The sequence below is a fragment of the Balaenoptera acutorostrata genome, chromosome 1, assembly GCF_949987535.1.
Source record: "Balaenoptera acutorostrata chromosome 1, mBalAcu1.1, whole genome shotgun sequence".
Classification (NCBI taxonomy): Eukaryota; Metazoa; Chordata; class Mammalia; order Artiodactyla; family Balaenopteridae; genus Balaenoptera; species Balaenoptera acutorostrata.
In genome coordinates, this window is record NC_080064.1 from 116,120,481 (window position 1) to 116,144,971 (window position 24,491).

Consider the following 24,491-nt stretch of genomic DNA (forward strand, 5'->3'; position numbering starts at 1 on the left):
GCTCCTGTTCTCAGTCCTGTCCGTGACCCGTGGGTCTGATCCGGAGTGGAAGCTCCCAGAGGGCCAGGCCTGGGGCTTTGTGACCTTGTTTGCACTTCATCCTGCACCACTGGCTGGATACTAACTCAAAGCTTCGTGCGGCCGGGGATGAGGAGGACGCTTCCCCTTGCCCTCAGCCCTTCTGACTCCTCTCACTTCCCGGGAAGACAATTCCTCGCAAAGTTTTCCCAACGGGTTGCGCTGCCGCTGCTGTTGAGCTGACACCGTAGCTGATGAGTTATTAAAAATCCTTCATTATTATTCTGTACCGTCGCTCTCCCTCCTCCCTCCCTGCCCTGCCCCAGGCTTCCAAGGCCCACGGCTGTCACTGAGAAATGCCTGGAGGCCCCAGCCAAGCAGAGGCAGGCTTTTCCACTCCCTCCCTTCAAGTGACCCCCACAGATGCAGCAGCTGGCCAGAGGCACTAGGTCTCACCCAGGGCTGGGGATTCTCACACCGGGGTTCCGATCCTGCTTTCGGCAGAACCTGGGGAGCTTGTGCAGGCGCTTCAGTGCTCAGAAGTCTTTATATCAAGAAATGGTTGGAGAGGGATCTCCCGAGGATCTTGGTTAGAGAGACATTTCAGAGGTGCACACATTCCAGATGACATCGGGGACCCGATGCTTCATCCCCTGGGGAAAGAGGGACAGGATAACTCCATCATCCCACTCCCTGAGCTGGGGGTCCAAACCCAGCTCACCCATCACACGTCCCGATAATCAGATTTGGCTGCAGCAAGAACAGAACAGAATACTCAGCCCCTCTCCTAGGCACTGCAGTGACAGGTCCTGAGAGATGGGTAGAGCCTTGCTCCTTGGAGGGGAGAGAGTCTCGAAGCAGCTCTGCACCTTCACAGCACCCTCCCTGCTGCAGGGCTTCCCACAGGCACCCTACGAAGCGTTCCTGCACCCTGTGTCTGGGCAAGTGATTCCCAAGGTCGGAGCTGTGAGCGGGAAGATAGATGTTGGGTCTCTGGCTCCTGAGCTGGAGTCCATTCACTTATTCTCTGTCGCATTTCTCTCTGCTCACTCTGGCCTCTTCAGATCTGAATCACTCTTCCTGGAGTCTCAAGCATTAGGTTCCTTTTGCCCCGAACCTTATAGCCATGCTCCGTCCCACTTTCTCGGACCCTGGGGCAGAAAGCTCTGGGCAGCTGGGCCAGAGACGAAAGCATCCAGAATTAGCCTGAGAATTCAGGGGCTATGTTCCCACCTTGTTTTGGCCTCCAGGTTGAGTTGGTGTCTTTTGTTTGTCTCTACCTTTGTTTGCCCAGATGAATTTGAACCATCTATTCAGAGGTGTGGAGGCAGAAAAGATGGAGATTAGAGTTAACGAAGTGAAATTGTAGTCAAGAATGGTGGCCTTTAAGATTGGGATAGGGGTATAGTGAGAACTGGGGCTTCGGATTGACCGGTGCTCAGTAGGGGGTCAGGCTGGAAACAGGGGTGACTGTTAAGGGCAAGGGTTAAGGTTTGGTTTCTGTGTTCACGTATTCAATAAACATCTGTTGATCACTTCTGCTGACCAGGCCCTGAGGGAATTTGAGATGTGTTGCCTTCAAAAAGCTCACGCTCTAGTTCAGATTTGGGGTTAGAGTGACTGTTAGGACAGGTCTGGATTGGGATTAGTGTTGGGTTGTGGCTGGGTTCGGGGTTCCTTCTTGGCGTTAGTGTTGAAGGAGAACTAAGGGTTACATACTGTGTAATCATACAGATCGGTGTGTGGCTTCTGTGTAAGTTCCTTCGTCCAAGGCTCTGCTCCTTAATTCCCCCCTCCCACTGCTTACCCAAGCCTGTCTCTGCTGTCTAAGGCATCCTGGACTTACTGGAATCCGTTTAATGATAGCAACCATCTGCTACCCCTCCTGGTGATCAGCCCCTTCCCCTTTCGTCTTCTGCTCATCCTTCTGCCTTTCTTGGTGGGGGTCCTGCATCCTGCCTTCCTGGGGGGTGGGGGGGGCCCTGATATTCCTGTCCTCTCTCATGGCTCATGTCCTGGGAGTCTCTGTCCCTTGCCCTTCCTCCATCTCCCTGACATAGGCACCCTCCCCACCCTCCTTCCCCCGTACACTGCCCACCTGGCCCAGGCTCTCCCACTTCTGTGCTCACACATGTGGGACCCTCTGTCTCCAGTGGAGTTCTCATGATTCTCTGGCCTCCTCTCGTTTCCTCTCTTGCCCTAAAGCAACATTTCCTCATGACTCCCTCCCTCCTCCTCCTTTGATCCGTTTTCCAGGGTCCTGTCAGCAGTCCCCTGTGGCTCTGATTTCACTCTGCCCTTCCTTCTCCATTGATTCCCTTCAGCGAAGCTCCCGCCCCATCCCTCCAACTCACTGCCTCTTGGGCTGGAGAAATTTCTTTTCATCTCCCCTCATCAGTCACGTGGGGCAGTTCCCTCACAGGACACCTGCCCCTTCTGGCAGCCCAGCCAGGAGCAAGTGATTTTTGTTAGGAAAAGTCATTTCCGTGGGATGCAAGGGGCTGAGGAATGCTGGAGTGGGGGCATGGGGTAGGCAAGTGGCTCTTCCTCCCTTGTTTCATTCCAGGGTGAAATAGCTGGACTCCAGGGCCATCACTCTCCTCCCTCCGTTAGCCCCACGCCAAGATTTAGGGGGTGGCTGGATGAAATGCCAGGATCTCAGGAGTGGCTTGAGAAGGAAGTTCCCGAATTATCTGAGCAAAGGTCACACCGCTCCCATCACCAGCTTCCATTTCAGAGAATCTGCACATAAACCTGATGAGGGCCAGGTTTCCAGAGGCTTCTGTCTGTTCCCCACTGTCCTCCCCATCTTTTTCTTGCTCTTGGAGCCCTCCTGTGCTCCCATGAGAACCGTCTCCCACCCCACCCTTCCATCCTTCCTTCCCAGGGCTGTGAGCTTGATTGACTCTGATACCCGGGGAAGGCATAAGCCCCTTGTTGGAATGCACGGCGCCCTGTCCCCCTCACAGGGAGATAATCGAGGAGGAATATTGGCTCGTCCAGGAAACGAGGTGATAAATTTGTTGTGAGATTGGTGTCACAAGCAATCAGACAGAGCTTCTCCCCATCCACGGCTGGGCAGCTAAATGAGAAATCATTAGGTTATTGCAGAGACCAGGGACAACAGAAGTGGAGGAAGGAGAGGACTCCCCTTCCCACCTCCCCATTTCCCTGGGGGGCAACACAGGGAGATCAGAAAGGGAAGGAAAGAATCAGAGATACAGAGAGAGGCAGGCTGCTTTCTCCAAGGTTTCTCCTATACCTGAATGTCTGTACCTCCATCAGTCATGTGCTCCTGGCATCTCCTCTGGTGTCTGGGCCGTCATGAGGCTGACACAGAACACAGGACAAAGAGACAAGTGAGCAGGGTTGGGTGTCCCCAGGTCAGTGAAATTTTTGTAGAAATTTTGTAGTAGAAAAGTTGAAAAGGGCACGTGGGAGAAGCTGATGAGGTCACAGGCCAGAGTGGCTGGTTTGGAAGGGATGGGAGAAGAAAATCAATACCTTCTTTACAACCCCTCTGGGAAGACTGCCTGGAGGAGAGAGATTTGAAGTCTGCGTAGCAGACACTGGATGGGTGTAGGTGTGTAGCAGACGCTGGATGGGTGTAGGTGTAGACCTGCTAGGAGATAATGGGGTGGTTGGCATGTATACACGTTGGGTGCTCTCCCCTTTCTGCTAAATTCCTGCCTCATTCATGGAAATAAGACCATAGACCTGCCCTGGCTTTCACATGCTTTGAGGTCCTAGGAACAGACATCAGTTTGCATGGCCTTGAAGAGAAGGTCTCTCCACGGACCCTTGCCCTGGACTCCCAATTGGTCCTCAGCACCATGTCCGCCATCAATATCCTGTAAACTTCCAACAGTGGTTCGATGAATGGTTTTTGGTCTCCCTGCGCTTCCCCTGTTCTTGGGACATTTGTGTTTCATCTGACAAGCAAACTGAGTCAGGCGGAACCGGAAAGATCAGGAGCAAACAGTGAAACCAGCGCTCATCAACCCTGAAGACCTACCTCTGGGTGCTCCCTCCCCTCTGCTGGCCGCTGCCTATTGAATGCTGCCATACTGAGACCTTGCTCCTCCAGCTGTTAATTACCGAGCCTCCACTGCCAGGCTCCCTCAGCCCCGTGCAGCAAATTAACATTCCGTGCCCCCTGCACGTGTAGAATGAACCGAGTTAGATGGATCGATTGAGCTGCCGGTTGGAGCTGCTTTTACTTTATGCAGGATTGATCCAGATGACCCCAACTCGGGGCCTCTAGAAGCGCCTTTGTGGGAAATCTTTTTAATGGAGATTAATTGGGAAAGCCTTGGATGTCCTAGTTACAGGCAGAAAGTGCCCCATTCTCGCTTTTGGTAGCTACATACCAACACTTGTATGTAGATGTGCGGTAACACGCACAAGTTCACTAGACGCAGGAATGCACACAAGGCCACACACACCCTCACACCACCAAACAGCCGCCTTACTTCTTCTGATTCTTCTAAGCCCATCCCTGAACCTTACCAGGTGGACACACGGTGGCTCTGTGGAGCTTGGGTCAGCCCCAACTTCCACTTCTGTCTCTCTGAATCTGGACCTCTTTCTATGTCTATGTCCAGTCTTTCTCAGCAGCCTAGAAGTTTCTGGAGGGCAGAGACTGAGGAATGCCCAGAAGGAGAAAGTGTTTAATTTTTAAAGAGGTATGACCTTGGTTCTAACTTCTTTATGTGCCTGAATTCCAGCCACTTCCAACTGCTTGCTGGTCTTTGATGTCTCCATGTCTTGGCTCATGCTGTTCCCTTTGTCTCCAATGCCCTGCCCCCAGCTCTCTGGCTGTTGAAATCCTTCTTGCCTTCAAGGCTCAAGGCAGTTCTAATCAGTAAATGTGTATTTATCGGATACCTACTGTGTGCCAAGCAAGGTGTCCAATGTTTAACTTGTATGATGTAGAAAGGACCGAGAGCTAACAAAGGCCAACAAGATAGGGGTCTTGGCCCAAGGGAAGACCAGGGTGGAAGTCAGACATGTGAAAAAAATGCAGTCTATCCATTGATGTAATGCCCTTTCCTCCACATCACTCCATCAGGACTCTCATCATGCCATACTGCCCGGATACGCGAGTGTGTCCACTAGACTGTAAGCTGGCTGGTGGCAGGACCAGGTCTGTCTTGTTCACTTTACATCCCAGAGCCCAGGACAGTGCCTGGTTTGTAGTAGACACTCAAAAAATGTTTGTTACATGAATGAATGAATGTTGAATTTAGTTGACTTTCTCTGGGTGCAGGTGCCTTATCCATTAATTCAGAGAATCAAATGACAAACATTTATTGAGCACCTGTTGTGTGCAAAGCACTTCTGTACTAGTCACTTTGGGAGACGCACAACTAAGATCACATCTGTTGCCTCAAGGAGTTTACAAGCCAGAATAAAATACAGTATAGCTACAGATGAAACTGCAGGTCTCAAACTACATGAAACGTTGAAGTTTCCTGATTAATTGCCGTGGGACCAAAGTCTTATTTATATACTTGACTGCCAGCCTAGACAGTTTTTTGAACTGTTCTTTTCCCTGTAGATGGCTCTGTTCAGAATTCCTTCCTTTAAACTTTAGTTCTGCAAACCATTTCAGTCCACCTTGATCAAACTGTTATAAATTGATTATTTGTTAGGTGTGTGTCCAAAGTAAGAAGAAAATATATGAGGTGTGTGAATAGAATCATAAAGCACCAAAATTGAAAGGGATCTTAAGTATTACCCAGGGCCCTCTGGAACATTGCTGTCTGGTGGTCATCCACACTTATCCTGAACACTTTTAGTGACAGGGAGCTCACTGCCAGGTGCTATTAGATAGTTCTTATATGAATTAAAAAATCTGCTCCCCTAGGGGTCACCGTCATTAATGTCTGTTCTGGGGGTTTGTAAGGAAGGCTCAGTGATGGGGCCTGGGGTCGTGGAGCATGTCTGCCAAGGCAGACTTTCTCAGAGGCACTAGTACAGAGCCAGGGCCAAGGTTGAGGGCACTCATCAGAGCCCCATGCCTTCCCAAATTAGCTGCTCACCTGGCTCGTAGAGTCAGATAGTCCATCTGGAAGTCCTAGAGAAATCTGCAAAGTCATCTGTGATGAAGGGTTCCTGACTCTGGAAGGAGATTAAGATCTAACACCTGGATCTGACCTGCTGCTATTTCTTTTTCTTTCTTTCTTTCTTTCTTTCTTTCTTTCTTTCTTTCTTTCTTTCTTTCTTTCTTTCTTTCTTTTCTTTCTTTCTTTCTTTCTTTCTTTTTCTTTCTTTCTTTCTTTCTTTTTCTTTCTTTCTTTCTTTCTTTCTCTCTTCCTTTCTCCCTTTCTCTCTCTTTCTTTCTTCCTTTCTTTCTTTTTCTTTTCTTTTTCTTTCTTTCTTCCTTTCTTTCTTTTTCTTTCTTTCTTTCTTTCTTTCTTTCTTTCTTTCTTTCTTTCTCTTTCTTTCTTCCTTCCTTCCTTCCTTCCTTTCTTTCCTCTTTAATTTTGAGGTGAACAGGGGTACGAGGTGATGCAGAAATATAATAAAGCTCATTAAACTTTGAAATGGAGAAGTGCTCCTAAGAGCTCCTGTCAGGCCTCAGAAGACCCGGATTTCCTGTGGGCTCTGTTGGTTTCAGCGTAAAGGAGAGAATGCCCTCCTTTCTGCTGCCCCAGCCTGCACCTTTCTGGATTTCTCAGAGTTAAGGCTCTTTATTCTGGAGACTGTTCCTAAAAGTGCCAGGAGACTTCTATGGACAGGGTCTGGAGACCACCTGCATTTCCTCCTGGGCTTTGAGCCTGCTGGGGGCTCTCAGGGGTACAGTTCTCGCTACTCTCAGATTGTACTCTGAAGCCATATTCATAGCATGGTAACTGAGAATGTTAAAGCCAGCTGAGGGAGCTTTCAGAGCAGAATGTGTAGGGTGCCTGCGCCCATCTGCCAGAGGAGGAGCCAGAGGGGAGGGGTTCACTTTAGGAGCGGGGAATGGGGTCAGACCCCAGGATGAACTTTGTGTTTGCCTGGGGAAAGGCAGGGTGGCGGGGGCTGAGGAGTGGCACATTGGTCACCTTCCTGGTGGGCACACTGCTGCCTGGGGCGAGGATGCACTAGCCCCCCGGGGGAGCCTGTGGGAAGGAGACGAGGGCCAGCAGTTACCTGGGCCCCACTTCATTTGTGGGGAGATACCAGGGCCTTGCCCTCGGCTGCCTTAGGAATTACCTCAGATACAGCCCACCTCATCCTCTCCTCCTCCCCAGCCTTGGCTAATCCTTTCAAAAATCCCTTCCATTTCTCAAGGATTTCACTCCTTTCCTTTGACCTAAATGCTCAGGACCTCCCGATGAGGCCCTAGGGTGGTGATCCACCCCAGATGTCCCCGCCCACCCGCCTGCACAGCCCCCCAAAGCTGTGCTGCCCCCTGCCCTTCTCCGATTTCTTTCCTCCTCCTCCTCCTGTGTCCCTATCTTCATCCTCGCTTTCCGCTCCCAGATGGTCCCACTACTTCTTTTCCTGACTCTCAGTCCCCATCTGTATCCATCTTCCCAGTCTTCTCCATAGCTTCTCTCTTGCAGCTCCTTCCGGTTTCCAGGTAAAGATTCCTCAACCCCCATCTTGCCCCCATCATCAGTGCAGGTTGGGGAGGTTTTGGAGGTGTGCCCTGGGGGAAAGGGGAGCCCTCTGTAATTGCGAGGCTGGCTCAGAAGCCACCAGAAATTTGGAGATATGCCCACCCCAAATACCTCTTTCCTTTACTGACCCCCAGTTTCTTCTAAATAAAGGTGTTAAATTGGTGATCAAGGCCCTTTCCAGCTGCAACCTTCAGATTCTCTTTCTAATTTAATGTTCTTCTCTTTCCCTGTCCTGTCTCTCTGTCTTGTCCTCTGTCCCTTTCATACCAGTGTCACTTCAGCCCTTCCTTCCTTCCTTCCTTCCTTCATTCATTCATTCCTTCCTGCCCTTAAAGCACTCTTTTACAGCCTCTTTGTCACTCTTCCTGCCACCAGCTTTCTCCTCGTCTGCTTTGCTCTCTTTTTTTCTGTCTGACTCCCCCTCCCCACCCTTTTCTCTGTTCTCATTTTGTCTTTGCACGTTGGGCCATCTCTTTCAGCATCCTGTGTTTTAGGACTTGGGGACTGCTGGAGAGCCAGGCATTTGGGCCCCTCCTCCATTTGGTCTTGTAGGTTGGGGGGAGGCGGCAGAGGGTCTCCTTCCTTTCCTGCCTCCAGACCCTAGCCCTCGGGGGCCTTGCTCTGTCTCTTTCAGCCTTCTCTGGCTTTGTGACTGTCCTGCTCTCTTTTCTCCTTCCCTCTCTCTCCTCATCTTTTGCTGTCTTTCCTCTTACCCTCTGTCTCCTATCTGAGCTAAGTCCTTGCTGGCCACCTGCCTCCTCGCCCCGCACTGCCCTTCCCCTGCCCACTGAAGCCAGATTGAAATTCAGTTTTTCAGCAGAACTATCCACCATCCCTGCCACCCCCCCCTTTCTCCTCCTGCCTGTCATACCTGCTCCAGCCAACCCCACTTGGGCTCACAATGCCATTGTCCTTCCCATAAAACACTCTCAGGGTCCCCTGCCAGGGCACATTTGCATAAAGTTGTCAGATCAGGTCTGGCCCCTGTGCCTCCAGCTGGCAGGGCAGAGGGGGCTGGAGGCCCAAATGGGGCAGGGTGGAGGGAGCGTTTCCAGCTGCACCTGCCTGTCTTTTTTAGTTCAGGAGCTCAGCGTCCTTGTGAGTGGGTCTGGGCTGGCAGGTCACTTTGGAGACTCAGGATTGCCTGCCCTCTATCCTCTTTTTTTCCACCATGAACCTAGTGGAAGGGGATGCAAGGAACTTTGATGGGGAATTCCTTACAGGGGAAATCAAAGAATGGCCTTTCTTTCTGATGCTGGATGCATCCTGTGGGTTTTCTCAGCTGCTGTCTTAGTGTCATAAACCTGAAGCCCTCCCTCTACACCCCTGCTGGAAGGAAATGCCAGGATGGCCCCAGGTATACCAGCTCTCACACTGTCTGGGGTACGGGGCTGCGTTCTTGGGAGTGTCAGCAAGGTCTGGCTGAGGCCCCAGGAAAGCAGGAGATGCAGTAGAATCTTAGAACATCAGAGCCAGAAAGGTCCTTCCGTGCCTAGTACTTCAGCCCCCTCTCATTACAGTTTAAGGCAGCTGAGACCCAGAGAAGTGAAGTGATCCCCCCCACAAAGTCACGCAGCTGGATGGGGCAGAGCCGGGACCAGATAAGCCCACGCCTCCTGACTTCTGGCCCAGAGTGCTCTTGCCCCTGCTAGCAGGTGGTGCTGGGCCAGTTCCCCTGGCCTCTTTCAGGGTTCTGTTCTTGCCTCTTTCGGTGAGTAACACACTGGCCCAGACCAATAAACTCCTGTGCCCTGTCACTATGAATACCAGCCCCACGGCCGGCCTCTGCAGCCAGCCTCTCTGGTCTGTTCAATGCAAGGAAACCAGGCCAGATTGTGGCCACTTGTAAAAGCCCATCTGGTCCCTGGAAAGATTCCCCTTCAGCTGTCCCTACCATACCCCAGCCTTGGAGATAGACATCGGGGTGGCTTGCCCAAGCAGTTTGTGGGGAGGGAGGAGAGACTGCTTCTTCTGCCTACGGCTTTGGCCTCCTGGGATGAGAAAGGACCAAAAGTGGGAAGGGGGTGAAGGTAGGTGGGCCAGTGGAGCTGAGGTGTCCGCTTCTGAGGCCCCTGCTGCCCACTGTGTCTTTTTCACTTCACACTGTGAGATACTTTCTATGGTAAATGCTGGTGGGCAGCAGAGTGGGGGCCATAATAGTCTTTGAATGTTGAGTAACTTGTTTTCGGGGTGTTCATCTCATGTCCATATCACCAGACCTCTACTCACAGCCAAGCCTGAGATTACCTGCTGGGAACAAGTCAGTGCAGGTTTCTGACCCCTGACCCCTGACCTTTCAAAGAAGGGGCTTATAGTCTCTAGGTCACATCACATTTGGACACTTTTTGGATTCTGGGCTGGGCTCTGTATAAGGCAGAATCAGCAGACCCACACCCCTCATGACCAGTCGGCTGGACAGGCGTGGTACTTCCCTCCTGGCAGCTTCTGGTCTAAGGGTTCTGAACCTGCTTCTCTCTCTGCCTCTGTGCCTCTGCTGTGGGCCGCCGGGGTCTCTGTCTTTCTCTCCTATCCTCGTCCTCACTCTGCCCGCCCCCGCCAGTTCATTCCTCCCACTCCCCCCTCCCCGACCCGCAACCTCCCTTCCCCCCTTCTCCCCTGCCTCCTCTATCAAAAGTGCAAATCTCCCTTTCTCCTCTCCTTTCCCCTTTGCTGGCCCAGCCCAGAGAATTGCAATCCTCTTTTCTCCGTGAGAGAATCCAATGGACAGGAGGGGCCCTCTCTGGCTGTTGTATGTTTCATAGAGCAGCAAGGGGATGGCTGGGGTCGGGGTGAAGCTCTTGGGGGAGGATGGGAGAGCGAAGATGTGAGGGCAGAGAGAGGGAGGGAGAGTGGCAGAAGGAAGAGTAGAGTGTGGAGAGATTTAGTTCCATCTGAAAGCTGTCGGTGCGAATCAAAGTCTTCCCTTTGAACCAGCAGCGATCTGGAGTGGAGAGCATGGGGACTGCTCCGGCCCAGGGGGTTCATTACTTCTCATTTGATAAATCCGGGGAGACAGGGCTCGGCCTCCACCACCCCTCTCTCCTGCAGCCGGGCTTCCTTGGCGTCTCCTGTGTTTGGCTCCACTCCCTCTCTTGTTCCCGGCTGGCATAGCAGGCAAGACTCCGGGAACTTGACCACCAAGGTACATGTGCCAAGACACGGGTGCAAAAAGGCGCCCATTGGGTGCAGAAACTTGTACTTGAATGCAAAGGTGCAAAAGACTGTGTGTGTGTGTGTGTGTGTGTGTGTGTGTGTGTGCGTGTGCACCAGTGAACGTGTGCTTATGTGCTGTGGTACATATGTGTCCACAAGAACTATACAGCTGTCTCTGAGAATCTGTAAGCATTTCCAGCCTCTCTACGATAGATGTAGAGATCACTTCCTAGTTCTCAGTCAAAAATGGGATTCAACCTCTCTGTCCTCACCAGGCCTTTTGTAGGAACCTAGTTCCCAACCCCGGGGATAGGCCCAGTGGGAACAGGAGATGTGTTCACACACAGAGATGGGGATAGGTGGCCTCTCCTGTGCTGTGCTGAGGATGGAGGAGGGAGTTGGAGAGCGAGCAGAGCTGGAAGGCAGTGTCACCCCAGGAAGATCAGCGTTGGGAAGGAGAGGGGGGTGATGCTGAGAGACGAGGAGAGGGTGTCCCAGTGAGGGGACAGTATCAAGGGGAGACGGAGAGGCCCCAGTTTGCACAGTGGCCAGAGTCTGAGCTAAGAGGCCCAGGGGATGGTGAGAGGTGGAAGGCAGCAGTAGCCAGACTGGCGAGGTGGCATTCTGGGGGAGCCAGGTGTTCTGGCCCCTCGCCTTGCTTACCGGCCCCGACACTTACCAGCTGTGTGCCTGGGAGGAAGGTGCTTATCTCTCTGAACCTTAGGTCCTTATTAAGGATACTAATGGTACCTATCTCATCATGTTGTTGTGTACATTAAGTGAACTAGTCTTCGTGAGGTACTTGGCACAGCGACTGGAGCTTCATAAGCAGGGGGTATATTATTGCTACCACTTCTACTGGTGGGCATTGGCGGCTTATAAAGGGTGACATTTGCGATTGACTGAAAACCTCTTTAGGTGCCACCGATGGTCCTGCCAGCCTTTGGAACCACTCTCCCTTTATGTAGGCATATTTACATCAAGCCTTCTCCGATGGTTGGTTGCAGCGTGTGGGGCAAGTCGTGCGTGGCTATAGGGTACAGGCCACCCCAGATCTCAGGAGGGAGCAGCGCCCTCCCAGGAGGTAAACACAGTTAAGATGCAAGTCTGAGTATAGAGTGGAGATCCAAAGTAGCAGATGGGCGCAGAGCTTGGGGGCACCAGAAGTTCTCTGGGGTGGAGGCCATGAGTCCAGTGTATTCAGGAAATACTTCCTGGATATTGCTACAGCACAGCACAGTGCCAAGAGCACTAGCTCTGCCACTTCCTGTCTGAGTCTTATTTCCCTTCACTGTAACGTGGAGACCATAACCGCCACTGTGCCCTGGATTATAATGATGGGAACGGTGTCTCTAAGACATCTGCACTGGTGCCCAGTACTTAGTCAGCATCTTCTTTTTTTTTTTTTTTTTTTAATAATTAATTAATTTTTTAAAATTTTTGGCTGTGTTGGGTCTTCATTTCTGTGCGAGGGCTTCCTCTAGTTGCGGCGAGCGGGGGCCACTCTTCATTGCGGTGCGCGGGCCTCTCACCATCGCGGCCTCTCCCGTTGCGGAGCACAGGCTCCAGACGCGCAGGCTCAATACTTGTGGCTCACGGGCCCAGTTGCTCTGCGGCATGTGGGGTCTTCCCAGACCAGGGCTCAAACCCGTGTCCCCTGCATTGGCAGGCAGATTCTCAACCACTGCGGCACTAGGGAAGCCCTCAGCATCTTCTAATTGGGAGTTAGCATTATTAAGGAACATTGCTGGAACTGAAGGGTCAAGAAATGTAAATCCAAGCAACTGTTCTCCAGGGGCTCCCAGGAGACCGGGAAAGACAGAAACGCACACACATGAGTAACTTTTTTTTTTTTTTTTTTTTTAAAGTGTGTTCTTTTTTTTTTTTTTTTTTTAAACTTTGGGTTTATTTATTTATTTATTTATTTATTTATGGCTGTGTTGGGTCTTCGTTTCTGTGTGAGGGCTTTCTCTAGTTGTGGCAAGTGGGGGCCACTCTTCATCGCGGTGCGTGGGCCTCTCACTATCGTGGCCTCTCTTGTTGCGGAGCACAGGCTCCAGACGCGCAGGCTCAGTAATTGTGGCTCACGGGCCCAGCCGCTCCGCAGCATGTGGGATCTTCCCAGACCAGGGCTCGAACCCGTGTCCCCTGCATTGGCAGGCAGATTCTCAACCACTGCGCCACCAGGGAAGCCCATGAGTAACTTTTAATCCAAGGCAGGCTGTGATAAGTGCTATAACCAGAAGCCCAAACAATGCGGAAGAAGAAGAGGGGAGGGAACCATTCCAAGGTGGAGGCCAGAGGAGCTTTGTGTTATGGGGTGGGATGGTGAGGGCCAGGGTTAACCTAGAAGGAAGGAGGGCTGGGGGGAAGCTGGTGGGAAATAGGGGAGGAGCCCAGAGGCCCCACCCCATGGCACCCATCTGGAGTCTGAGACCCCCCCCAGCCTTCTGGCAACACATCTGAAGGACAGAACCGAGCTGGAGATGAGGTCCTGGCCCCCTGTGACCACACTCACCATCACCTTCCTGCCCCGCTTTTCTGCCTAGGCTTGGGTCTCTGTGGCGTCTGGGCGTCTTTGTATCACCAGACCTTTCCCAGTGCTTTTCTCTCTGTTTCTCTGCCCTGGGCCTGTGTCTTTTTCTTTCCTGGCCTCTTTCTAACTAAGATCTCCTCTTCCCTTCCTGCTTCTCCTCCAGTCTCCTTTCTCTCTTTCACTCTCCCTCTGCCTGGTCTGTCTTTGTCTCCGCTTCCCAGTGTCACTGGCGCCTCTGCCAGCCTCCCCATCAGTCTGTAAGTGTGTGAGTTTCCGTGCGGCTGTGTACAGCACACTTCTTCTCTGTCTGCCTTCACAATGGCTGCTTGAGAGCTCACCAACATCTGTGATGGTGTCTGAAGACAGGGAGGCAGCGGGATGAAAGCAGGTGGGAATTCACTTAAAAACACACACGTGGATTTGCACTCGCCCCAGACTGGAGCTGCCAGGCAGGCAAGGCTGCTGATTCAGTGCTGCCGCTGCTGCTTCGGAGGCTGGTCTTTTGTCACCATTCTGTTTGTGTTCAGGCTCTTCCTGAGTCCCATCCCACATCCAGCCAGTCCTCTGCATTTTGGTTTGCCCTGGTTTTATTTCCTGGAAGTGGGGTGTGGGCACAGGGATGGGGCTGACATTTCACCACCACCACCCCTACCCCCCAGTTCCAATGCAGACTCTGCTCCGTGTCACAGGTGTCACAGGTGTCACAGACGTCACAGACGTCATGGCCGGTGGAAGGCCAAGGCCACCGGGACCTCTGAGGCATGTGTGTGTTCTCTGATTTGTGTGTATTCTTGTGAGAGCACTGATGCTGGTTCTTGGTGCCTTCTTGACATGTACCCAGTACCTCCTTTTCGTTTGTAACACCACCTCTGCCCTTCCTGTTGTGCCTGTGTGATGCCTGCACTCATGGCTCACTTCTAGGCTTTTTTTCTCAGCAATCCCCATATCCCCTCTTCACCCATCCCCATCATTGCACCAGAAACTTCCAGAGTTCTGTTTCCCCTACCTGTCTCAGCTCTGCTCCACACTCCTTCCTTCAGGGAGCCTCCCAGGACTGCCCCCAGCACCGTTCCTCCCCCCACAGCAGGGAGAGCCCTGTCCCGCCCCTCCACTCTCCTGCCCTGTCTGCCTTTACCGCAGTCTGTGAGCCTGACCTGGGGAACAGGGTGTTTGGCCTCCTTCCCTCGATGGGGTTGCACAGGCAGGACTGTTCACTCAGGCATTTGCTCACTCTCACTCCATCAATCAACAGACTTATTCGCAACACCTGCTGTGTGCCTGGCAGCCAGGCCCTGTGCTGGGTGATGGGACTGGTGCTCTGAGTGACACAGTCCAGACGCAAGGAGTTTCCCCTGGGCTGGGCAGGGGTGGGCAATGCAGCGTGGACCTACTATAGCAGAGGTGGGAAGTTAGTACAGAGAGCTCTGAGGGCATGAAGGCAAGCAAGGAGGACTTCACAGAGGAGGTGACTATTTGAATCCCAAGGGAAAGGGAGGGAACAGTGTTCTGTCCAGGAAAGGCCTGTGTAAGGACCTGGAGACAAGGAGAAAAGCCTGGAGTGTGCAAAATAGGGAGAGTGGGACTTGGCCATGGCATGGCAGGCTTGGGGCTTTCTCTTAATCTTGCTCCAGGTCAGGACAACCCGTGGGCATCTGGCCTCTCTCTCAGATACTGTCTTGGCTGCATGGGCTGTTTTGGGGCCAACCAACATTGCTTGCCACTTTTGCAGGCTCAGGATCTACACAGCCTTTCCATCAAGTTAAATTCCTGAGACCCCTCGTTTCCCCTCCTCTCTAGACTCTCTTCTGGGTTATTGCTTCCATTTCCCCGTCTCCAAATTGCTTCAACCAGGCCTATGCCAAGAGGGAACTATTTCAAAATCCGCAGGACGACAGATACCTTCTTTGTAATGTCACTGCTCATGTCTCCACCGGTCCCTCTGATTATCTAACTGCCCAGGAGAAATAGGGTCATAGCTACCATTCAGCGGGCACAGTCAAGGGAATATACCAGGCCTGTCATCCACCTCATCCCATTTAACTCTTCAGCAGTCCGGGTAAACGTCATCATCCCCCAGTTTGCCAGTAAGGAGAATGAGGCTTAGAGAGGAACTCGGCCACCGTCACACTGGTAGGAAGTGGCAGAGGCACTATGCAAACCTAAGTCTGTTTCCTAAACCTCTGCTCTTAAAAGGGACTTTGCAATACTTAGTCTAGACTTGTCACAGGTACAGGTGAGCACACGGAGGAGGCTGGGATGGGGCAGTGACAGCCCAAGGTCACACCACTCCTCCCTCCGGCAAGATGCCCATCGCTGACTCTGACTGCATCCTGCTGTGGGGTGAGCTGCCTCCTCGCTCCCAATGGATGGAACCAGCTTCTCACTGTCCTTGGGAGACTTCAACAGGACACCAGGGTGTCCAGGCCCCATGCAGGAAAGCTGTGAATATAAATTCCATCCCTGAGCCAGGGCTCACAGGCCACTCTACTCGCAAGCCCTTGACTTGGGCTCCGGGGGCTGTGGGAAGGAGAAACGTTGAGCGTGGAGAGTTTGCAGCCTGTAGCTGCACTAGAGAAATGCGCAATGATATGAATAAATTTGAATAATAATGAGGGCAATGCCTGACTTAATAATGCCGGCTTACTCACCTGACCCACCCCTCCCCCAGGATCTCAGCTCCTGCCACCCTAATCCTAGGAAATATGGGTGAGCCTTTTCCTTTCCTTTAGAAGACATGGATGGGCTGTCAGGTCAGCAGAGTTGGGGAGCTGCTCTTTCTAACTTCTTGACCCCCTGCAAACCCAAAGAGCTGGATTTGCACACTTAACCAAAAGAGGCTGCCTCTTTGTATTAAATCATATGCTGGCCATCAATCCACTCCTATCTCCGCTCCATCTCCCGGTCCTCTTTATGTGCAACTACCAATCCGGATGTCGAATGTCCAGGGAGGTTCAGAGAGAAAAGACAGCATGGCCCTTGGCCTTGAGGAGAGGTTCCCATTCTAGTGAAATAGATAAGGCAAACACCGTCACCCACCAGCTGCCCTCTACCCCATGGCAAACAAAAGCATGAGCATAGACTGATAGCGTGAGACAGGAAATGCCATGGATAGAGCTGTGACAGCAGGGCTGAAAGACGGGACAAGCTGGAGGTAAAGATCAACCTAGGAGGACTTCCTGGGAGAAGGGAATGTGAGGCAGGTTTGGAAAGAAGGGGAGAGATGGAGCTGGAGGAGGAAAAAGAAGAAGGGAGGCGATGAGAAGATGAGGGTCCTGTTTTTTGGTGTCTTAGAGGGGGGTCTTGGAATGAGTGGGGGACAGTTCTGTTTGCTTACACATGGGAGTGATGGAGGATCAGAGAGATTTTGGAAAGCTGGGTTTGGGAAGAGTTGGATCTGGGGATTGTGGTCTCTGCAAAGACTTGGGAGCTGGGGAGGGAAAGAAGGGGGAGGAGTCCCCAGAGTTCCGGGGAAAACTGATTTGGGTTACAGTGTGTGATAGATTGGGGACGTGCGTGGGAAGCCCCAGACCTCTCCCTGTGCTGTCCCGCGGCCCCTCCGTTTCCTGGGGCCCAGCGCGGGAAGCTGAGGGTCACAGCACAGTGCCAGGACTGCCCCACCACCGGGCCGACCAGCGCTGGCTGGAGTGGGTGGCTGGGAGCAGTGGGGGGAGAAGGAACCCGCAATCCAATTCCCTGCTCCATTTAGGCGCCACAATTAAAGGCAATTACTCTGCAGTTCTCTAATCAAATGCTCCCGGCCGAGCTGCCAGCCGGGCAGCCATGTGTAGCTCCCGCAGCCAGAGGGAGAGCGGAACAAAGTCACATGGCCTGTCAGCTCCCACGGGGCGGGAGGCTGGGCGTGTGCAGGTGTGTCCGTGTGTATGCACTCATGCCCTCGGAACTTGGGAGCAAGGGATGAACACACGGAATGGGGAAAGTGTGCAAGAAGTGGGTTCAGAGCTACTTTGTTTGGGATTCACTGCCATCCAGGAAGCTTATATGCGTACATGTGGACGTGCCTGTCCCTTAGAACCTGCCTTTATGTACCTGATGCGTTCAAGGGGGAATTGTACCTGGCATAGTTGTACACATGTGTGACCTCACGTTGGCTACGTACACAAGTCCAAGTAGGGGGTACGGTGGTATATTCATGTCTCAGGGATTGAGGGGGACCGTGGCATCACCACAGCATGTGTTATGGATGCCACCCATTGACGGGGGGCTGGGGGCAGGGGAGCACTGGTAGAGGTGGTGGAGGAAGAGCCTGAGACCTGAAGTGCCGAGGCTCAGGATTTATCCCTGCTCTGTCCTTAACTCACTGGGTGTCCTTGGGAAAGCGACTGTCCTCTCTGGGCCTCAGTGTCCTCGTCTGTAAAATGGGAGGGTTGGACTAGCCTGGTCTCTAAGGCCTTTACATAACACTGCGCCACTTTCTCTGCTTGCTGAGCACTTCAGTTCCTGAAACCCATTCCCACGGGCCACGGAGGGAGGAAGGAATCAAGGGCGAGCACGTGGCATCTTGGAGGGAAGGGGCTGAGGCTGAAGTGGGACAGGGGCTGGAGGGTCTGCCTTCCCAGCCTAGCGCTCTCTCTCTCCGGCCCGTTGCAGGGTGGGAGTGGGAGCCTGGGAGGCTCGGCCTCTTAGCGGAGCCTTCTCCTCACTCATCTCCTTACCCAGTGCCGCTTTGGCTTTGCCAGGGACCCAGACCCGCTTCAGCCAGGAGCCAGCCGACCAGACCGTGGTGGCTGGACAGCGGGCCGTCCTCCCCTGCGTGCTGCTCAACTACTCGGGGATCGTGCAATGGACCAAGGATGGGCTGGCGCTGGGCATGGGCCAGGGCCTCAAAGGTGAGTGGGCCATGCGGCCAGCCCAGCATCCAGACTACCCCATCTTCTCATCCCTCCCCCACCAACAGAGACTCCTGGACCCAACATCCCTTGGTTCCTCACCACGTTTCTTCTCTGTGCTCTAGCCTCCCCTCTCCCACTCCTGTGTGAGTCAATCTCCCGCCCTCTCCTCCCGAGCTCTGTCTCCACTGCTTTCCAAAACCCACAGCTCTGCCTTTCCTCCTGGCTGTGGACTGGCTCATGAAAGGCCAATGGGAAGCCTGAGAGATCAAGAGAAACCAAGAGACCTTTACATAAGAGAGCTTCAGACAGACAGACACCACAAGGGGAGCTGCAGGCAGCCAGGTGAAGCAGGAGGTGCTGGGAGACTCCAGAGCCCCCCAGCTCTTGCAGGGGGAAGACACAGTAACTTCTATGTCCTGCAAGTGTTTCATGCCAGGCTGGCTTTGCTCCAGCCTCTCTCCTGCCCCATGCCCAGGCAATGTCCTCTCAGTGGTCACAAATTCATTTTAATATCAGCCTGAGCACTTTATTTATTCATTCATCAAGCCTTTATTAAGCACTTTGGAGCCACTGCGGAAACAAACATAATGTGCTGGGCTGGGGAAACCCTCCTATATTCCAAAGCAAGTAAAGATACTTTTTGGAAAGGCCGCCTGGCGGAGTGGATGGGGAGTCAAGACCTGCCTCTGCCACCTCCCAGCTGGGTGACCTTAGGAAAGCCACTTCACCTCTCTGGGCCTTAGTTTACTATTGTGTAAAACAGGCATAATAGTCGTTGGTCTGCCTGCCTTATAAATGCGTTTGCGAGTTTTGAACCAAGTGAGAGAATACGCTTTGTGAAAACACATTGCTCACTGTAAAGCAGTGTAATGATGAAAGTAGGGAGGGATGGTGTATTTTTATTCTTATTGTTGTCCAGGGCTTGAGACTATTTGCTGTGGGTTCCGTGTATTAGAACAGGTAGGGGAAATTTGTCTGTATAGAGCAATCTGTATGAAGGAAGGAGATGGGGCTGGCAGATCTATTGATGATAGAAAGAGAGAGAAACAGGGAGAGAGAGAGATCAATAGATATGGAGTGAGAAGAATCGATAGCCTCTGGACAGAGGGAGATAGTGGGAGGGAGCTGATGGTGGGGACCACCAGAGAGGAGGACAGAGTGTGAGGGGGTGGGCAAGAGCCTGGAGGACGGAGGGCGAGGGAGACTGGATTGCAGAGGCCAGGGGTTCACCTGCCACAGCCGTGGCTTCTGCAGAGGACGGGACTCTTGGTTTAGGGTCTCCTTCAGGGAGCTGGTAGGACCCTGCCTTGTGCACCCCTCCCTAGGCGAGTGATGGTGAGACCTTAGCCTGCCTTGGGCTTCCCTCTGGCCCTGGTGAGCTCATGTCTGAGCTGCGATGGCCTATATTTCTTAGCGCCCACACACCCTCCCCTCTTTCTCTCCTTTTCTCCCTGCTGTCTGCCTTTTTTTTTTTTTTCTTTCCTCTTTCTTTCCTATTATTATGAGAGACATTTGTCTGCAAACAGCCTCGGAGATTTCATCTGCCTCTGCTCAGCTCCCCCTTGTGCTCTCCCCCATCACTCCTCCTGCTTTGTGGCTCCCATCCTCACTGTAGGAGGCTGTGACATCACAGTGTCTGCATGGGGACCTCATCCTCGTCAAGGGCCCCTGGGTGGGGGGTCCCAGGAGAGGGTGGAGGGAGGAGTGCTGGCCCTGGAATGGGATGCGGACCCTGACGTGGGGAGACGATGCACCCTTGGGGGGAGGGTGGTCCAGGTCGATCCCCAGGTTGGGGCTGGGCTCACCTGGGCTCGCCCTTTCTGTTCCTGCAGCCTGGCCACGGTACCGGGTCGTGGGCTCTGCAGACGCCGGGCAGTACAACCTGGAGATCACAGATGCTGAACTCTCTGACGACGCCTCTTACGAGTGCCAGGCCACGGAGGCCGCCCTGCGCTCCCGGCGAGCGAAACTCACCGTGCTCAGTAATAACCCCCGACATCCTGCAGGGCCCCCAGCCTCCTGTCTCTTTCTCTTGGTATCCTGGCTGTCCCCCCTTCTCCAGTTTCCTCTTTTATTTCCCAGCTTCTCCCTCTCTATTCCTGGCCTCATGTCTGCCCCCACTGTCTCCCTAGCTTTCCCTCCCCAAATCCTTTAAACTTCTTCCAAAGCCAAGTTCAGATAGAAGAGGAAAAAATGGGCATGTGGGCACCCACTGCTGGACATGCGGACTGTGTGAGCTCTGGCGTCCTCTCTGCCCCTGCCTGTGCCCAGGCCACGCAGGGACGGGGCTCTGCCTTCTGGACACAAAGCTCTCCCCGCCAGAGTGGGGGCATGTTGGGGTGATGGGGACCAGGCCTCTCCTGGCAGATGGGCTTGTTGGAAGCTTCTCCCTTCCTCTCCCTCTCAGCTGCCTCGGAGCCCCAGAAACTACCCCCTTGGCTCCTTTTCCTTGAACTCAGCCCCTCCTCCCTTCGCTCCCTCCTTTCCCCCCTCAGCACACACCCCTTCTCTGCTTCACCTCGAGCCCTCCTCAGGGAACCGGGGAGCAGGACCGGGCTTTGAGGGCTGAGAACGGGGGGTGGGGGCGGGGGGGGCAGACAGTGGTCCTGGCTGAGTCTGCAGGAGCTGCTGGAGGAGGGCTTGTCTCGGAAGCCGAGCCCCCCGGCTGCTGCCCATGGGATACAGAACAGATGTCCCTCTATGGCAACACCCAGGGCCATTTGCATAATGAGGGGATTCTCTCCTGCACGCAGTACGGAATGAGGCCAGCTCTGACACACCCTCGCCTCCGCTGTTCCGTGCCTTCCCCTCCCTGGCGGTACCTCCAGCTCCTTCAGTCTTTCTGTCTCCCTCAAGCTGGGCCTCTGCCTCGGCTCTGCTTGTCTCCGGCCTGGCTCTGTCTGCCTGTGACCCTCTTTCTTCCTCTTTGTCATCCACTCTGTCCCTTTCTTTTTTCCTGCCTCCACTTGATCTGTCCTGCTCCCTCTATATTCTCTCCCCAATCCTGAAATCATTGAAGTGGGGGACGCCCCCAGGAGGGATGGGAGAAAGGAGGGGGGAGCTGAGGTGAGTGAGTGTGGACACAAGGAATGTTCTTACTTGGGGGAGAAAGGTGAGAACATGGCAAGTCATCTGAGTGTGGTGGGAAGAGGCCTGGACTGGGAGTCAGGAGACCCGGTCCATTGTGGCACGATGACCCTGAAGAGGTCATAAATTCTGGACAACAGTTTTCTCATCGGTAACATGGCATAATGCTGCCAGCCTTTTCTTAGCAACTGCCGCTTTGCTGCTCCCTGCGCCGGGAGTTGTAAACTCCGAAGGTCTGGGCAGATGTGAGGTGTCAGAATAAGTGAGGACTGGAGGGATCCGACAACCAGTTTCTCTGGATGTAGAGACCCTGTAGGACTAGGACTCAGGGCTGGTGGATGACTCGCTTTTCCTCTCCGGTGAGGACAAATGGGAAGAATTAACAAGGAGCAGGATGGAGGTGAGGGAGCAAGAGTTAGCTAACCACCAGGGGTAGGCATGGGGTGCCAAGACATCAACTTCCACTCCTCATTGGAGAGTGTATGAGCCCCGACGCTGGACCAGGCATTCCAAGGGAACGTGAGATTCTTAGGAGACCTTCTGTCTTTTTCCCTCCCTAACTGCTTTGGCTTGGATCATGGAAGGTGCTACTTCTAGACTGTAGAACTCCCATTCTAATGAGGGGTCCCTGATACTCTCCCTTCCCTCTCCTACCCCAGCACAGAGATGGAGAAATAGAGATGAGTAAAGGCCAACCAAGCCTGTAGATATTCCAGGAACTTCATAATGGCATCCAGTGTCTTGGTTCAATCAGGGAAGGCTTCCTGGAAGAGGAGAATATCGATGGGAACCCTAGATGGAGGAGTACTTTGTTTACAAAAGCTTGCGAGCCAGCGAGGGAGGAGCAGACTGGCTTGTTTGCAGGGCACAGTCAGTGTTGAGGGTGTGGGCCTTCATAGCCTGTCTGAGTGATTTAGGTGGATGAGGGGAGCAGGAGGAGGCCCCAAGAGTAAAAGTGATGAAAGATGAACCCGGCTACTCCTTTCCCCTCCCTCCCCCTCCTTGTCTCTCTGGAATTCTCACACTCCCTGCCTCCTGCAGCCACGTGGAGGCACTGAGAAGGCAAGACATTTATGCATCCTCCCTGCTCACCTGATTGCGCACAGCCTTCGTTCATGGCAGCCTGGGGCTCAGAGGCGGGGCAGGGCCGAGAGCGGGCTGTGTTCACTGCTTAGAATCAGCCTCCCTGTACACGGCCAGCCTCGTCACCTCGCCTCCTCTGTAGCCATACCCCTCAGTGGCCCACCCCAGACCAGCCCAGGTCACAGAATGGCCTTTCATTCTTCCTCTGAGAAGCTGCCGCCCACTCCCTCGCAGATGCGGACGCAGGCATAATATATATCTACAGACCCACGGCTCCCTCATTACTCACAGCAATAACCGCTCGAGTGCAGTGGTGATGGGCATGGCTTCGGCGGGCCTGGTCCGTATCCCAGCCCTGACGTTCAGCTCACTCTCCTGTCTCTGAGCACAATGGCCTAAGCTCCCTGAGCCTCAGTACCTTGTCTGTAAATGGGGGTTAATGGTATTTACCATGAAAGGATTAATGAAATGTACTTTGTGGTGAGGATGAAATGAAATCGTATACGTGAGGCGCTTGAGCTGACATGCGGTGGGCGTTCAGTGGGTGGTGGAGATGCCGTCGATCACGTTACAGTTTACAGTCGGCTTCATATCCTTGGTCTCCTTTCACCTTCACAGTAACGACTCTGGGGAACAGATGTCAATGTGCTTTTTGAATTTTACAAACAGGGAAGCTGAGGCCTCAGACACATGTACATATTGATATACAGATTTAAGTCACAAATCCTAAGAATGTGTTCATAAACTTACACAGGGACACACGCCTAACTGAGCATGGTCGTGATGGATAAGCAGACACCTCAACAGCCTTATTTTCCTTTTTGCCCCAGATACGAAGAGAAAGGTGGGCGAGTGGCAGAGGTGACAGGTGGGCGGCCTTCCCTGAACAAAGGGCGAGGATCAATGTTACAAGGGAAGGAGAAGCCTTCCCCTCCTCTGCCCATCCAGGACTGTCCTCCTGGGGTGTGGCAGCAAGGTGTGACCTTGGAGGGGCCCACGCAGACCAGGAGACCCCGAGTGGCGGCTCTTTATCCATTTCTCTCCTTCCCACCCTGTTTGCAAATCTGTGCCCATCTGGCATTGGAGCCAGGTACACCGGTGAGCAAAGAGGAAGAGCCCGGCATTCAGCGATCATTCACCAGTCAGGAGTTGGAGGCACTAATGCCTCTTGTCCGAGCAGTAAAGTGAACACACTGCACACGTCACACGTGCCCTGCACACGATAGTCCATATACAGCCCTCATCTGGCCTTCATGAGGGCCCCAGGAATGAGCACTGTATGTCTCTGTTGAAGAAACTGTGACTTGAGGGCCTCACCCAAGATCACATGACAGATGAATAAAGGTGCCAGGATTTGAAACTGGGGCAGCCTGATTCTACAACCCATGCTTTTCACACCCTCCCACTCTGCACGTGTGAGTTGAGCAGAGTACTGGGATGGGCTACAAGTGGTTCCTCTCTCCTAGAAACCCCAGCATGGAGACTGTCATTTCATAAACTACAGGACAGCCCTGCCCACAACTGGACTCATGGGCCTCCCAGGGTCTCCTCTCAAGGGTTCCCTCGGAAAGGCCCCTCTGAGTCTTTCTGGTCTTTCCCAGCAAAAAGCAAACAAAACCCTTTCACACTGCTGGCCAATGAACATGAGGTGGACCAGAAATCAAAATTATAATCCAAACCCTTCTGCCTTTATTTCATCAATCACTTAGCCACTAATTCAGCTAATATCTCCCAGGATGTGCTATCAATCAACCTCTGCACTAGATCTTGAGGCTTTAAGAGAAAATAAGAAGCAGCCCCTGCTCCCAGGGAACTTGCAGTCTGGTTCACCTGAGCATTTAGAAGCCTGTGGGAATAGGACAGGGAGAGGCTCCCCTATTTCTTAGTATCAGACATCTGATTGATTCAATTCCTTAAGCATTTAGCCAGAGCCTGCTTTGGTCATGTTCTAGGCACTGGAGACTGTATAAATATTAGTGAGATGGAGTTCCTGCTTTTTCAGGGATGACAGTTTGGGTTGGGGAGGGGGCATGGATAATCATCTTAAGTAACGCAAACACAAGGTAGATAGTGCTCGGAGCTCCAAGTGACTGGCTGGGAACCACCAAGGTGGTGATGGAGGGGGATGCGGCACGGAGGGCCCTGTGCGGC

The 24,491-nt window shown here is 53.1% G+C and overlaps 1 protein-coding gene across 4 annotated transcripts in view; it reads left to right on the forward strand.

Moving 5' to 3' along the window:
- Positions 1–24,491, forward strand: part of KIRREL1 (kirre like nephrin family adhesion molecule 1) — a 102,658-nt gene that overhangs the window by 62,491 nt on the left and 15,676 nt on the right. For 3 of the 4 annotated variants that reach the window (XM_057546974.1, XM_057546981.1, XM_057546988.1), the window contains exons 2-3: positions 18,018–18,167; positions 20,003–20,152. The exons of the other annotated variant lie outside the window; for it this stretch is intronic. In XM_057546974.1, coding sequence (XP_057402957.1) covers positions 18,018–18,167; positions 20,003–20,152 — 300 coding nt within the window. The remainder of the gene's footprint in view (positions 1–18,017; positions 18,168–20,002; positions 20,153–24,491) is intronic. 4 annotated transcript variants of the gene reach the window in all.